At 43.9% G+C, this 17,114-nt stretch overlaps 1 protein-coding gene across 1 annotated transcript in view; it reads right to left on the bottom strand.

The window, feature by feature from the left end:
- SUSD5 (sushi domain containing 5) overlaps window positions 1-17,114 on the bottom strand; it is a 63,546-nt gene that overhangs the window by 20,811 nt on the left and 25,621 nt on the right. Inside the window, exon 4 of the mRNA XM_046673037.1 lies at window positions 8,217-8,405. Within this exon, the coding sequence (XP_046528993.1) occupies window positions 8,217-8,405 (189 nt within the window). The remainder of the gene's footprint in view (window positions 1-8,216; window positions 8,406-17,114) is intronic.

Raw genomic sequence — 17,114 nt, 5'->3', positions numbered from 1 at the left:
TTTGTTGAATGAATAAATGAGTGAGTGAAGAGGTGAGTAAGTGAGTGGTGGAAGCTCATTTTGATAAAGCTTGATTCAGTCTAGATATCCATCAGCCAGGGCATTATTTGATTTGTGTCAGTAGCGAAGAATGGTAAATGACCTTTTTGTTCCAGTACTGGGCATAATCAATGTCTGTGAAATTCCTCCTCCCTTGTAACTCATCCGATGAGCTTAAAAATGTCATGAAGTCAAAAGGCACCTGGAATATGGACAGGAGATGAGCCATGTTCTCCTCTCTCACCCCTTTTCAGGCAGGAAACACTGGCCTAACATATAACATTAGAGCTGAGGATTTGGGAAAGGTCAGCCCACTCTGGCTGTGTGGGGGCCTGACTTGGACCCTCAGGGTCAGTCTGAGCTCCATGTGTGTGTCCTGTGTGTGTGTGTGTGTGTGTATTTGTGTTTATATGTCTGGAGGTTCTGCCTCCAGAGCTCCCTGGGCCTAGAACATCCCTGGACGACAGCCTGGGGCCCTGAGCCAAACTCTTCCTGTCTCCTCAGGTTCTCAGGTCAAGGTCCTGGCTCAGAAACAGGTTCTCACTGTTAGAGTTTTCCTAATACCTCAAATGAAGACAAGGATACCAACTGTTTACAAACAGTCTACTCATGAAAAAGTATCCCAAGCCTGTTTTTCTCCTCATGAGTAATAGTAAAGTTTGTTATTCACTGAATCTCAACCAAAAATTAAATTCCGCCCACAAGATGGAGACGCCCAGCTCTTTGCCTGTTGAGGTGCTATTTCTCTCCCCTCCCTTCTGCTTTCCTGAGTCTGCAAACTGGCTCCGTAATCAGCCAGCGATCCTTCCAGCCCTCTCCCCTCCCCCACGCTCTCCCTGAAATCTGCGCTAACACAACAGGGAGCCTTCTGATCTAGACCAACAAGTCCGGGAAATGTAAACTTCATGGGTTCTCGTGGCAAAAATCAGGTCATTCCCTGGTTGTTTATATTTAACTGTTACTTTTGGAAAAGAGAAGACCACAGATAGACAGAACTCAGGAGTGAAGGCGGAGGCTGGCTCGCACACTGCCTGCGTTTATCTGGGTGTGACACGGTCAGGGGCTGAAGCATAGAAGGCCAGAGACCCGGACCCAATGCTGCCACTTTTCATGTTGTATTTCTGGAAGCCCACACATACCTCCTTTTTCCCTCTGGTCTTGGCTACGCAGTCTTTAAAAATAGTAATTTTGAAAAAGACAACCAGACGAGCCAGAAATAGCCAGTGATTCAATGAACCTCTGAACAAATATGGCAATATTGACAAGGAACTTCTAAATTCAGTTTCAGTCTCATGCTTTATTCTCTGAAGGAAGTTAAGTCCACAAGATGGAGAAAAACAGAAATTGAAGTTTGTTTAAGAAAACAAAAGAAAGGCTTTAGAAATGAGAAAAAAGAGCAGAGGAACTCACTGAGGGAACAACTAGTTTGCAGGCGAGCCTTGCACTGTCCGGAGGCTTTGCTCTCCTCGAGGTTTAGAGGCCCCCCGAGGAAGCACATAGACGTGACAGAAGTTCGAATGAGACATGCCTGATTTTATATCCTGGCTCTGCCTTTTTCTGGCTGTGTAACGCAGGCAAGTCACCGACCCTTTCTGTACCTGTTTTCCTATCTGTCAAGTGGAGCTAGCCATTTTGACTCTCAGATTTTTGAATCAGATAAAGTGTGCAAAACTCCTCTCATAGAAAGGGGCACAAAGAGACCTGGGGAGGATGGAAATGTTCTATATTTTGGTTGTGATGATGGTTTCATGGGTGTATACACCTGTGACAACTGAGACTTTTATACTTTAAATAGGTACAGTTTATTGTATGCAAATTAACCCCTCAATAGACTTGTTAAAAAACAGAACAAAAACAAAAAAACAACTCCCGGGACAGAGATGGCATGGAACAAGTGTTTGGTTTATGATAGTTATTTTCTCAGTGCCTAACCAGGGAATGCATCTTGTTTCCACAGCTGTGGCAGACCAGGGGAGGAAAAAAGAAAGGCTCTCTATTTGTTGTTGGACCCAGAGGTGGTGGGCCTTGTGGAGTGAGGTCAAGTTTGGTGTCACTCACTTTCCTGATACTACAGACCAGAAAGTACAAACAGAACCCTTGGAGCTTGGGGTGGAAAGTCTTGAAGGCCTTTCGGAGTCTGTCTGAACACTTGGCAGACACCCTTTGTCAGGGCAAGTTTTAAAGGAGGAACAAGGGGCAAATCATAGAGGAAGAGTCTATGAGTCTCTCACTTCCTGGGTCATCTGTCTTATGCTACTCTTGCCAGCAGCTCTTCTCTCCCAGCCACCCCAGTCGCAGACGGGATAAACAGTCTCACCTACAACCCGGGGCAGAGGTCACAGGACCGCTGAGTGCTGAAGCCAAGAGAGACCTGAGGTGTCGAAGACAACGTGGGGCCAGGACAGTGAGGACAGGAGTAGTCAGTATACCAAGGGAACCACGAGGGCACCTTAGGAAGGCCATAAGTGGGACCCACACGGGCACTGACACTGGGGTCACATGGCCAAGGGTGGCCACTTAGAGCGCTGGGAGGTAGAGACTGTTCTTGGGGTGCAAGTGGCCAGAGAGAAAATATGGTCTTGAAGATGGATATGGATGTAACAAGAAGCCCAAAGGAAACGAAATGTAGCATAAAATTCTCTTGCATACACAATTGGGAGCAAAGCATCAGGGTTTTTCTGTAATTAAGGAGACAATCAATTATAGTTAGATACTGAGAACGGTAGAGAGGTAAGACTCGCACTGCCCAACTGGGAATGGAAACCAAGAAGATGTGGATTCGGACAAGAGAATGGAAAACTAAATGGCCAGACCCAGACCCGGACTCTAGGAACTAAAGCTACAGAAATACCACACACAGAGGGGCGAAAATGGCAGTTAAATAGATTCGCACTCATTTAGGTTAATGGTCCAGGCTAAAGTCCCTGTGCTTAAGTGAGAGACCTCACCACCACCACCTGAGGTGACCTTAACATTGTGGTAAACATACAACCTGGGCGGTGTGCCCGAGGTACCTTCTTGCACCATCCCCCCAGGTGTACGTGCCCCTCTGGGTTCATGCCTGTTCATCATCACAAATTTTAAATTTCAGCAAGCTCATTCAGGCGGTCCTCACCTTACTAATGAATTTTTTTTGAAATCACTGCTCCACTGAATTGATGCTTTAATGAGCAACTAAATTCTCCACCATAGTGATTGCTGTTGGTGTCCTGCCCATATTCCCTTTCCCAGGCCAGTGGACCATCCCCCAGTGAGTGTTGGCACCTACTGGTTCACAGCCACCCCGTTATCAATAGAACAGCCCTTGGTGGAGTGGGAGCCTCACCTGGGAGGCTTCAGGCCACATGCCCTTCATGCCCAGCAGCCTGCAGCCAATGACACACTGACATGGAGGAACTCAATGCTGGTCCCCTTGTTTCCCATTGGGACCAACCCTGTGGTGCAATTCACGGGATCAGGCAAAGCAAGAATCCAGCTGAGGCCACATCCTTAACTCCTTCCCCTCACCTATTCTGCTTCCCTAACTTCCCCTCTCCCTCAACAAACCACGTGCATCTGAATAGGCTCTGCTTCTGGAGAATCTCACCCAAGTCACCCAGCTAGTCTTCAAATGCCCAAACAATGACAGATTTGAATGAAATAGTCTTCATAGTAGCCCTGAGCCCTTAAGCCCCCAAAATCTCTGAGACCAAACCCTTCTGAGCCCCAAGTTCTTTTCAGTCTTGATCTCCAAGGTACTTGAGCCTTGAGGCTCTCTGGGCCTGAAGAGGTCAGGAGGGGAATAAGGGGCAAGGATGCTATCTCACCCTCAGCAGAGGAGCTCCTAGGGCAGTGTCTATGGGTGGGTTCCACCAGCAGGCTTGCAGTAGGCTCCAGCCGTTCACAAGGAAATGTTCTAGGTGGGGGCAGGGAGAAATCCTTGACAACCGCATGATGTGAAGGGAGGGTCAGTGGCTGGCCCAGTACCAAGGAGACGAGTGCTCCCTGGAGAAGTGAGGCAGCTGGGCCACAAGTATGGAATGCCCGGGAGCCACAGGTTAGAAAGTTACCAGCTGCTTGCCCATGGGGTCTCCATCAAGTCCTAAAGCCACATGGGCCATGCCTTTATGAAAGGACCAGCTGCTGGGTTTCAGATTCTGAGACACCTGCTGGCAAAGATTAACTTCTCACCCAAGTAACAGACAGTGGAGGTCACAGACTGCCTTTGATTATTTGTTGTAATAGGGGCTAGAGTCAATAACACACATGGAAGCGAGGAGCCAGGCTCGTGCACAAATCCCTGTAGATCCCTTAAGTGAAAGGGCCTAAATGCCCTCCCTGATCAGCATGAGAGCGAAAGGGAAAGAACGAACATTCGTTGAGCCCAGACCATGTCACAGGTCCTCTTCTAAGTGAGGCACCTGTGGGAACCCCATGGGGTAACTCTATGTGATAAATAGTATCCATTGTTTCATCCGAGCAAATTAAGGCTCAGGGAAATCAAGAAAATTATTGAGTTTCCTCTTCTCTTCTAAGCCTTTCCACTGTCATTTAAATAAGGTTAAGTCTCTCCCATGTTAAAACAATAAAAGCAAGCAAACAAAACAAAACAAACCCCCATAACCTCTTTGGCCCCTTGAACCTCTTTGACCTCTACCCATTGGTTCTTCCCTAATTCTCTTGTCTTCCCTTGGTCCTCTTCCTCCCCCCAGCTCATTCCTGTAGTTACAGCTGTGTGGCTGAGGTGCATCACACTCCTCACATACACCCTGAAAACACAAGGCCACCAGAACCTTCTTACACTGTGAAGCCAACACACATTTTCTAGCTGTCATTTACTTGATCTCTGCAGCCTTTGAGCTCACTGAGCACTTCTTCCATCTGGAAACACACATTTCCCCTAAAATTTCACCTTCTGCGATACCTCGGTTTCTAGCTTTTCCTTCTACCTCATGGTCTACTGCTTTTCTGTCTCCTCTGAGGCACTCAGTTTACCAGAGACCCCTTTACGGTTGGGACAGTTTTGCTCAACTTTGTATACACAGCACCTAGGGCCCTGCCAGATGTGGGATGGGAGAATGAATGAATGAATGAATGAATGGCTCATCAATCAGTACAAGGAACAGTTATTATCCAAACCCAGATGGGTCCAACTCTAACACCCTTGTTTGACCCAGTCTCCCAAGATGACTTCTCCCCAATTTGGAGCAGTTGCCTAATCAAAAAAGTTCATGTTTGTTGGAAAAACAAATGCATAAAATGGAGTGAAATACCTGGTGAAGATATTCTTGTAACACACACACAGACACACACACACTTCTTATAACGACACATATACTTTCAATGTTAAATCTACATAGTAACGAAAACTGTAACAGTCTGTATATTCAGCCAAGTGTAGAAATCAGAATTCCTGCCCAGCAGCTAAAAGCTCTAACAACCCTGCCTTGCAATGAGAAAATAAACACCATTTCAGACACACAAAACCTGCATTTAGTTCTCATTCTACTGGGGCCAGTAAACAACCCATTTGGCTGGTGGGAGTGGCTCATGAGAAGGTGTGGCTTCAGCTCTCACCAGAAATAGAGCCAGTTCATTAAAGATCTCAGGGTGAGTACGAGTCTGCTTTGAGGTGACACGTTCAACAAACAGGAAGCTTGGGCCTTATGCTTAATTTTCTCTGACAGGTGAATGGTCAGAATTGGCAGGGAGCTCCTGCCTGACAAAAAGCAACAGCAGCAGAAGAAAGATGAGGAAAGTGCTAGAAGGTTGCTCAATTTATGCTTCTAGCACTTGTCCCAGTCTGTAACTTTTTGTTATTAGAATGTAACAAGGCAAGGAGATACACTGACAGGAAGTTTTTAGAAGCTTTTGTAACAATTTGACAAGGGAATTTTATATCTATTTAATTAAAAAACGGGGTTTATAATCGGAAATCTTTGTTTATTTTAGTTCTATATTAATTTATTTTTATTGCATTTTACTAAAGTATCCATCCTCCAATGACTAGAAAATTTTTTTAATGGTCCACAGTTTGAGAAGTAGTGAAATAGACAAGAACAAAAAAAAACACTATTCATTAAAAGACACTCCAAGAGGAAAAAGATAAGCCACAGAATGGGAGAGTATATCTGCAACACATGAAGAAAGTTTTATGTAAAAAAGAAATCTTACATTATGTAAATAATCAATTCAAATCAATTAGAAAAATGGGCAAAAGCTTGGACACTTTACAGAAGAAGTGCTAATGCCCAATTAACACGTGACAAGTGCTCAACCAGAGAAATGAATGTTACAACTACAAGTCACCTGGAGTAGTCACTAGATTGGCAAAAAGGCAAAAGTGTCAGGGCTGGCCTGTGGTGTAGTGGTTAAATTTGGCATGCTCCACTTTGGCAGCCCATGTTTGCAGCTTCAGATCCTGGGCATGGACCTACACCACTCGTCAACCACTCGTCAAGCCATTCTGTGGCAGCGACCCACATACAAAATAGAGGAAGACTGGCACAGGTTGTTAGCTCAGGGCTAATCTTCCTCAAGCAAAAAAGGAGGAAGATTGGCAATGCATGTTAGTTCAGGGCCAATCTTCTTCACCTAAGAAAAAAAAAGGGGGGGGAGTCTCACAATCCTGAAGGTTGGTGAGGATGCTGAACAAGAGCTGTCATACACAGCTAGCGGGAGAGTCAACTGCTCCAAACACTGTACTTTAGAAAACTCCCCGGCAGCATCCACTAAAGCTGAACACACACCTATGCTGTGGTGAGCAATTCCAGTCCCAGGAATCAACAGAAAGGTGTTCACATCTGAACCAAATGACATGCATGAGAACAATTGTGGCAGCGTAAGTTGTGAGAGCCACAAAATGAAACCAAGCCACAAGTCTCCCAGCAGACTGCAGAAATAAATGGTAGTGTATTCACAATATGGATAGTAAATAGCAGTGAAGACAACAAGCCACACCTCAGGCAACAATGTGGATGAATCTTGCATACAAGGCAGCACCCTAGTCTCCTCATGGTTCCCCCAGGGGATCTGCAGGACATTCTAGGGACAAACTGTCCCCAAAATTCAGTTAACACTGTGGTGCTGGAGTCATTCCCCTCTATAGAGCCAGGCTCCACTCCATACCCAGATGTCGTGGGGGGTCAGGAAGGTGGTCCCTGAAGGAGTCTTGGGGTGAGAGGAGCCCTGTGAGATCAAGGAACAGTGCAGGCTCTAGCAGGAGGTCCACGGCGTAGGAATCATAGCCCAGGTCGAGATGGGGGAGGCCAGGCCTGGCTGTGGCTGGAGACAGTGATTTCCGATAGTGGGAGAGGTGGGATGCAGAAGCCTGGGACCCCCAGGTATGTGATAATAAGGGAATGGGGACATCTGGGAGAATCTGATCAGGTTTGGGGAGCTCAATGCCCACCAGGCGTCTTTTTAGTCTCAACTAAACATTCAGACTCACGACAGCCACAGGCTACAGGCCAGGGAATAGAGCAAGGCAGCAGCACGCGGCAGGCAATCCTCACCAGTAGGAGCAGTCCACACGGCTGCCCTGGAGTCACTCTCCCTGCTTCTCCCTCCCCCCGTCCCCGACACCCCTATAATGGCTCGGGTGCAAGGGAACAGGACTCGCATGTGTGGCTGTGGAGCCACCCTGGTTTACAAGCCCCGTGCCCCACAAGAGATGACAGCTCTTGTCACAACCCATAGCGTAGCTCTCAGGGTCCCCACAAGGATCGTGCCCAGTCACAAGAATCCCCACACCCAGGGAAGCCCAAAGCTGGGAACGTTCCTCTCCTGTATTCATGGCAGCCCTCCCAGCCCAGTTCACCAATCAGGAGTCATTTTTACCCTACGCATGGTTGCTTGGTACCACAGCTGGCAGGCCATGTTGATCAGGTTTCCAGGGAAACAAGCTAGAACATTAACCCAAGGTCAACTCTGTCCTTACTGAAGAAGAGAGGGTTTTGTTCATCCTTTACCCCCAGCATGGAAAACGAAGAGCTCACTTGTGGATACATGGCCTTTGAAACGCGGTAGGAACGCCCAAGCGGACATGTTGCCAGGACCAGAACTCAAGGGAAAAATCTGAAAGTCTCTTTGAAAGGGACTTTTGTGGAGAAGAGTCCACCACAGGCCACCAGCAGAAGTGGAGCTGCGTGGCTCACCGTGTGTGGGCAGGTGGAGGTGGCCCAGCCGGGGCGGCTTACCTTTCCCGCAGGCCTGCACCTGGCCGTACCACTCCCCACAGCTGTTACACAGCAAGGTGAAGGCGGTTTCTCGATGGCCCGTGACGTGGCCCGGGGCACACACATACAGCAGCTCATCCCCCATCTCCAAGCCGGTGCGTCCCTGCAGGATGGTGTGTGGGAACGAAGGCGGGTCTCCGCACGGCTTCTCTGAGGAGAAGGATCACAATCAGCTTTCCCAAACTCTGGGAAAAGACAAACTTAAAAAGCAACTCTCCCCTCCTTGGGTACCGCCTGCACCCTGAACAGGGCTCCCAGGGGCTGCTTCCCCTTCACTCCGGCATCCCCAGGGCCTGGCAGAATGCCTGGCACAAATGAGGCACTCAAAAATACTTGTTGAGTGAATGAATGTGCTGCAAAGCGCTACAACGTTGTATTTTAAAATTGCCAGGCAGCCTTACCCTGTAATGTCTCCTTGAAAGGGGGACCCAGAGACATATGCTTTGCAGCAAGCCCCTTTTTTGCCTTATTTACATAAGTGACAAAGGGCTACTCTGTCAAAAGCTAAATTGTTCCAGACTATAGAGTACAGAGATGGTGCCTCTCCCCTCCCCCAACCTCAACCCTGACAGTAACACTGGTAACAGTTTGGTATATACAAATAATACAGATATAGATACATATAGATACAGACACATATACATACACACATAGATGGATAGATATATAACAGTTCTGTATGTGTGTGTGGCTTTTAACATAAATGGGATTACATCATATGTATTACTGAGTACCTGCTTTTTAAAAAAATAAACTACTTTTTAGAGCAGTTTTAAGTTCACAGCAAAATTAAATGCAAAGTACAAAGAGCTCCTATGTAGCCCCTGGTCCCACGCATGCGCAGCCTACCTTACTAGCAACATCCAGCACCACAGCGGTACATTTGTTACAAGTGATATATTTCCATCGACATATCATTATTACCCCAAGTCCATAGTTTACAGTCGGGTCCACTCTGCGGGGGAGCCTGAGGCTTGGATCTGCGGATGGAGAAGAGCCCGTCCCTGCCCTGGAACCTCTTCCTGGGCCTGCCCTCAAGCTGGCCCCGGGAGTCACTCTTGGGGGATATGGCCCAGGTCCCCTTTCTAACCCTGCCCTGGTCCTCCTGTGAGAATGTTTTTACTGGCATATTTTTCTTTTTTACTGGAAATGAGCCTTTTAGGAATGAACCTAGACTGGATTGTATTAAAACTTGTAAATTGCTTACGAAAAACCTGTGGCTGGTCCAAGAAGCAGCCACTAAGGGGCCCAGCTAAGGCTTTGGCCAGTGAGGGAGCACAAAAAGTAAGGCAGGGAGGGCCCAAGCCTTCCTCCTTCCACATTGGCAAGAGCCCTTGAGTTCCACTCGGGTGACACCCCTGGGCTCAGTGGTCCACGGCACATAAGCAAACACACAGCCCGATGATGTGGAACGATACTTTCAATGGTGTTAGTTGAGGAACGAGGTTAATGGTTACAGATCTGGGGCAGCAGTGGGCGCTCTTGCTGTGGTCTGAAGCCCCTCCCCCACTGCCTCCTCTGAGGTAGTTATAGATCGAATAAACTGCATTTAAAATATAAAAAATATCTTAGCGGGAAATCTTCAAGTTTCCCATCAAGTATGATGTTAACTATACATTTTTTGTAGATGTTCTTTATCAAGTTAAAGAAGTTCTCCTCTATCCCTAGTTTGCTGGGAGTTTTAATTAGGAATAGGTGTTGGTTTGGTCAAATGCTTTTTCTGTGTCTATCAACATGATCATGTGCTTTTTCTTTTTTAGCCTTTGATATGACGGGTTACAGTAATTGAATTTTGAATGCTGAACCAGCTTTGCACGCCTGGGATTAATCCCACTTGATTACAGTGTATAATTCTTTTTACATATTGTTGGATTCAAATTGCCAATATTTTTATTGAGGATTTTCGCTCCATGTTCATGAGCGATATTGGTCTGTAGTTTTCTTTTCTTGTAATGTCTTTGTCTCATTTTGGTATTAGGGTAATGCTGGCCACAAAAAATGAGTTAGTATCCTCTCTGCTTCTCACTCCTAGAAGAGATTGTAGAGAATTGGTATAATTTCTTCCTTATTTGGTAGAATTCACCAGTGAACTCATCTGGGCCTGGTGCTTTCTGTTTTGGAATGTTATTAATTATTGATTCAATTTCTTTCCTTACATCCTGGACCAGAAACAAGAAGTCCTTTTCTCCCCCCCTAATGTTCTAGAGCTCTTTCCACATTAGTACTAAAAATTACCTCAAGCTTTTGAAAGGCTACATTATAGCACACATTATTTCATCATTACACAGACATTTATGTTGATTCCAAATCTGCACTATTAAAAACAATGCTACTATGAACAGCCTCATATGTACCTTTCTGCACATATCTTATTTCGTTAGGATAAACTTCTAGAAGGGGAACTGCTGCATCAAAGTGACGCAGTGAAAAAAAGGAAAAATTTTTGTTTTTGTTTTTTGAAAAAAAGGAAATAATTTTTAATTCAAATTTCCTCTTCTAATTTTTTATGTTTGAAAGGAGAGCCTTAAGTCCTTATGCAATCAAATTACCTAAGAAGCATATTGCTTAAAAGAATATATGCTAAGAAAAGATGAAAATAGAAAATACAACTTGTGCCTTAAGCCACCCTGCTTGGCCTGACAGCTTGTACTTCTGGTAGCACTTTCTCAAAGAGTCACAGCTATGCACATTCTTTAACACGAGAGATTTTGAATGAAAAAGCGTGGCTGTCCTTTGGAAAGCCAGTGCAGAGTGCTGCATTTCAAGCAAAACCGCCTTGACTGCATAGCCCATGAGATCAAGGGTTTATTTCACCTATGCGGCAAGTAGGGACAGGCAGCCATCTGAAAGTTGCCACAAATCCAGGGGCACCCCCACCGAGCAGAGAGGCATCATCCTTGGGGTCACTTGGCCTGAGCAGGGCATCCTGAGAAGAATGGACCAAAGTCATCAGCCTCAGTCAAGTCAGGCTGGCCCGAATTCCAGCTAGTATCTCAGGGGCAAAAGGCTCTGTCTCTCTCTCCACCATCCTCAGCTGCCTATGACTCATGCTGGATGTTTTCTCCTCTTACCAGGATCTAGTTCCCGCAAACTGAAGGCTCTTCATCCAATACTCACTATCAAAGGACCGGTAAATATCTTCTGGCTCACCCAGCTCTATTTGTGGAACATAACACCAACTTCTTGAAAGGAAAATCCAGGAGCAGGTAACTGCTTTGAGAGTAGATAAAGGGGAACTTCAGGCCAAATTCACACCCTACTAGACTCGTGGGATCTTCTTCCTGAGAGTTAATTTCCAGAATCCAGGGGCTAGAATCTGGCTCAGGAAAACCACAATAACGCTCCTGAGTGTCTGGATACACAAATCATGTGTTTCTGGATTTCCCACAAATGCTCAAGACAGGAAACACACTGCTTCTTAGCTGGTGTGATTTCAGAAGCTCCAGGACAACAGTTCCATGCGCTAACACAACTAAGTGTGTGCCAAAAACGCCACTCATATCCAGGTGCAACTTGAATTAGTTCCTTTCACTAACTTTCCCATCTTGAAACTCACAAGGGAGCTATGGAAAATAGCTGGCTAAATACCTGGGCCCTCCTCTCCTCTCTAAAGAAACTTACATTTGGACAGTCTTCACAGCAACTTCTCAATTATTCTGTAGGTGGGGATTGCGGCTTGTGGATTTCTCAAACCTTAGAGCTGGCTTTCAACAGAAAGAGCAAATTCTATTTTTTTCCTTTCCAAGGAAAAAAGATTTTATAAAAGATCTTGTCCAATCAAACAAATAGTATGAATAAACAGCGACTCATTTTTTCGATTTAAAAGGACACATTTGCTTGCCAATCAGAGCTTCCGATATCCAGTGTTTCCACAGAGTTTAAAACTCATATGAAAAGTGATGCTTTTATTTTGAGAAATTCTAAGACTTTCAACATGACTTTTGAAATTCTAAAGAAGAGCCTGTAAAGCCCCATTATTATTTCACAAACCAAGAGGTAGAAGTTCTAACACAAATACCTGACCCTTACTCCTTCCTTTTGGTGTAACCTAAGCTATGAAGTTGTCTTTCATGCATACCTTCCCAGCTCCCACTCATCCTACTCCACCCAATACACAACCAGCATTGCCCTCCCTGCTCCATCCAATTTTATTCTTGGTTCTCAAACTCGAACACACATCAGAATCACCTGAAGGGCTTGTAACACAAGCACACACATAGCTGTGTTTTTGAGTTTCTGACCCATTCATAGTTAGGACCCAAGAATCTGCATTTATAACAAGTTCCCAGGTGATGTGGATGCTGCTGGTCCAGGCACCATCCTTGGATAACTGCTGCTCTAGATAAAAACCTACCCTCAAAAACAGGCAAAACGCATACACAGTGATAGGAATCAGAACAGAGATTGCTTCTGGCTGTGCTGGATGGGGAGGGGCGGAGGACTTTTGGAAAAGGACTCCAGGGAGCTTTCTGGGGGTGAAGGAAATGTTCTCTATCTAGATTGGGTGTTGATTATACAAGTGTATACTTGGTCAAAACTCATCAACTTAAGACCTGTGCATTTTGCTCCCGTAAATTATACTTCAATGAAGTAACTTAAAAAATACCTCTCCTCCAAAAACTCAGCAATTTATTCAGCATGAAATATAAATGGTTGAAAATTATTCACGACCACTCCTAAAAGGGACTGCATTTGACAAGGATCCATGACTTAAGATAGTGGTTTCCAACTTGCATGCTGTCTACTGAGGAAGCACTACAGTGTTTGTGAGATGTAGGCGAGTTCATATGCAAATAACCCCCATGTCAATTAATAGATCTAAATCAATTACTATCACATGGAATCTACACAATACTAGTTCCTGAGTTTCTCGTCCTAAAAAAATTATTTTAAAAAGTGTTCTAGAATGAAATGATACAACATCCAGTGTTTGCTTTAAAATATCTCAATGGGAGAAAAACATTGGCAGAAAAAGATGAAACTAAATTGGCAAAATATTGATAACTATTGAAGCTGGGTGATGGGTACATGGGGATTTGGTATAGTATTCTCCCTAACTTTGTGTGTGTTTGAAAATTTTCATGATAAAAAGTTTTAAAATTGTCCCTATAGGTAATTCTTACACAAGCCAGAAAATTTGAAAAACTCACAGGGAAGAAACATCACAGGAAAAATAAAAATTTTCCCTTAATTTCACAAATGATAACCACTGTTAACATGGTTTTTACCTTTTCAGTGTTACACAAACATACATACACACACGCACACAATATTTTGCCAAACTATAACTGTTTTGTTTTGCAGCTTGTTAATTTAACACTATATTGTGAAATTTTCCCCTGTCAACAAATATTTGTATTATTTGAACTTATTTGTAAATGACTATATATTATTCCACTTATATGGATTTTCCATAATGGACCCCCTCTTTTGGGAAATTAACTTTGTTTCCATTTTTTCCCTACTAAGTAATGAACATTTTTGTAACATACCTTTGTACTCATCAATGCCAATTTCTTTAGAATAAAATATTCAAAGTGGAATTGATGGTTGAAAGGGCATATATATTTTTAAAGCTTCTGATAGGTTGTGCCAAGTTGAATATGAGTATTTAAGAATCTACACTCCTAGCAGTGGTATATAAATTTGCCTGTTTCTCCTCAAAACACTGGAGACCATCATTCTTTGTAAACTTTGACAGTTTCATGGGCCAAAAAAGCGATTTCTTATATTAACATGCCTATCTTTAATTGGTAAAAGAGTTGAATATTTATTCACCAACTGTATTTCTTAAAAATATTTCTCTACTGTGGTCCACATCTTTTTCTTATCAACCTATAAGAGATCTACATATATCAATACAATAATCCATTGTCTTATTTTCCCAAATTCTTAACTGATAACCTAGTACTAACTCTCAAAAAATCCATCCATCCTTTCCCCAGTGACCTGAAGTTTCAACTATTCCCCGCACTATATACTTATGTATGTCGTATCTGTTATGGTCCTTTCAGCCTTTTGCACTGAAGTATTTGTCTATTTGTGTCTTGGTGCCAAATGACTTTGTTCACCGTGGCTTTAAAATGTGTTTTGATATCTGAGCCTCTCTTATTATTTGAATGGGGTTAAGTCAGTAAGACTGAAGCATAAAGTACAAGGGAGGCAGGCAGGCATGAGTTTATGGAGGGCCATATAAACTAGGTAGGAAGTTTGGAATTTTTCTGGTGGAGAATGGGGAACCATTAAAGAGTTTAAAACAGAAATAACATGATCCCGTCAGCACTTTAGAAGGAGCCCTGCTTGCAGTGTGGAGACCGGATTGAGGAAACAAGCCTGGAAACTAGGGGACCAGTTAGGAGGCCACTGGAGATGACCAAGATAGCAGGACAGGAGCTGAAATGAGGTGCAAGAACCAAGTGGATCTGGGAGATACTGAGAAAAAATGCACAGAATTTAGGACTGAAAAGATGTGGGGGTACAGGAGAGCATCAGGGCCAAGGGAGGGGCTAGGGAGGCCAAGGCATTATGAGCACAGTTTGGGACCTACAGAGGTTGAAGTTCCAGGGGAAGTGTCCATAAGTAGCTGCATGTATAGAATCTGGGACTCAGTGCAGACACCTAGGCTTGAGAAAACGATTTGGGATTAATGAGCATTTAGATGAAAATTGAAGCCATTGGAGTGTTGAGTGAGGAAAGATGAGGGCCCAAGTCAGAGGCTCAAGGAGGTGAGCAGAGAACGAGGAGTTCACAAAGGTCACCACTACAGCCAGACAGATAGAAAAACCCAAAGGAAATCAAGGGAAAACATGTTTCAGTGAGCAGTGCATGGTCAAGTACTTAAGGCTACAGAAACAGCAAGCAAAACACAGGCTGAGAAATGGCTACTATATTTAGCCTTAGGGAAGCTACCAGTAACCTTGGTGAGAGCAGTGTCACTTCAGTGATGGGACAGCAGCCAGAAAGCAGTGGATGGAGGAATAAAGGAATGATGGGAGGGGAGATAATGCAGACCATTATTTCAAGTAGAGGATTTCTGGGGCTATGAAGAGGGGGAGAGAGACATGGAGTAACAGCTTGATGAGAATATGATTTTCTAAACAGTTTCGAGTGATTTTATTTGTTTTGATTCCTTAAAATAATTCCCTTTCTTTTGAAATGTTGACACCTTTCACTTGTCTTGTAATTCTTTGCTGCTTGCTTAGTCCCCTAACTGACCAGTGGTGTGCTGATAAATGTTAACCACCAGCTCTCAGAGGGGGAAACTGTTGGGGAGTCGGGGAGGGAGTGGCTGTCGCATAGGGAGTTGACAATGTCTGTACACAATAGTACACAATAGACAAGCTTAGTGCAATTTCTGACACATAGTTCTCAATAAACCATAGCTATAAAAAGAGCCTGACATAATTAAAGATGAGCAAAAAGATATATATATGAGGATGTTCAATCATAGCATTATTTATTATAGTGAAAACCATGGAACTACCAAAATGTCTCATAACAGAAGAATGTTTAATTTATGGTACATTCGTATAATGGATTGTTATAATAGCCATTAAAAATCATCCTTTGAAGAATATGCAATGCCATGAGAAGATATATATTAGTGAGTGAAAAAAACAGAATTTTGTCCATACAATCCCAATTTGGTAAACCAAATAAAAATGTAGGAGAAAAAAAGACTGATGCTAAAGTAGTTATCTCATGGCAGACGGATTATGAGTGATTTAAATTTTCCTTATACTTTCTACTACAATGACCACATATTCATGTTTATAATTAGAAAATATATTTAATATGTAAAGTGGAGCTAATGACACCTATCTCATAGGGCTGTTCCCAAAGTTAAATGAGCTTATGCTTTGCCCAGTGCCCACTACAAGCCTGGAACTTAACAGGAACATAAATAAAAATGAATTCCATTTCCCAAGTAAATAGTTGGAGACTGATGATCTTTTGAATCATTCTTCCAGTAATCATGGTAACTGAATGCCCAGTTCCCATAAACCAAATATAGCCAAGTACATGATGACTGAACAGGAATTAAATGCCATTTGTGGCCATGAAAGGGCAAAACAAAATGGCTCGTAAGATCAGATCAGATATGGGCCCATATTTCCCATTGTTAATATGGCAACAATGGTCAGTGACAGCAGCTTCGTTCAAGGTGAGAAGCAGCCAGAAGAACTGGGAACACAGAGGGATTGCTGATGGATGCAAACTCTTGGAGTTGGGCTATGGTCCATGAAAGCAGCAAATGACGACACAAGAGGATTTGCAGGAAAGATCCCCCAACCCTACCACGGGCATGAGCTGCATTTCTGGATCTGTCAGGTTGTCTTGCTTCTAACAACAATGGACCTCTGTAGTGAGCAGGGTGAAGCACAGATCCACTTGTAACTATTCTACCATCCACACACCCTCCCCCAGAGGGAATTTTCTACATCAAGCCTTGATTGATGATCAAGTATTGATAATAGCTAGGGTGACTATATAATTTATTATCCATACCAGGACACTTCTGAAAATGAGAGGGAGCCCTGTCAATCATTACACTGGGACAACCACCATAACCATGGACTGTCCTGGGAAAACTGAAGGCAGGGTCCCCTCATATGAGATTTATCCATCTCGGCTGGAATAGCTGTCCCTGGGAAGATGAGCAATTCAGAGGTAAAAAGAAAAGAGCACCTCAGAAAACAAAAGCCCTTTAGTGTCTGGGTTTAAGTCCTTGTTCCCCTACTTACTAGCTGTGTGACTTTGGCAAGTTACTTAACCTTGCTGTGCCTCAGTTTCCTCATCTGTAAAATAAGGATAACAGTAACTTCCTCAGGGTTGTTGTGAGGATTAAACGAGTGAACA

This window comes from Equus quagga, chromosome 1, assembly GCF_021613505.1.
Source record: "Equus quagga isolate Etosha38 chromosome 1, UCLA_HA_Equagga_1.0, whole genome shotgun sequence".
Lineage (NCBI taxonomy): Eukaryota > Metazoa > Chordata > Mammalia > Perissodactyla > Equidae > Equus > Equus quagga.
This window is presented reverse-complemented; position numbering and strand designations above follow the sequence as displayed.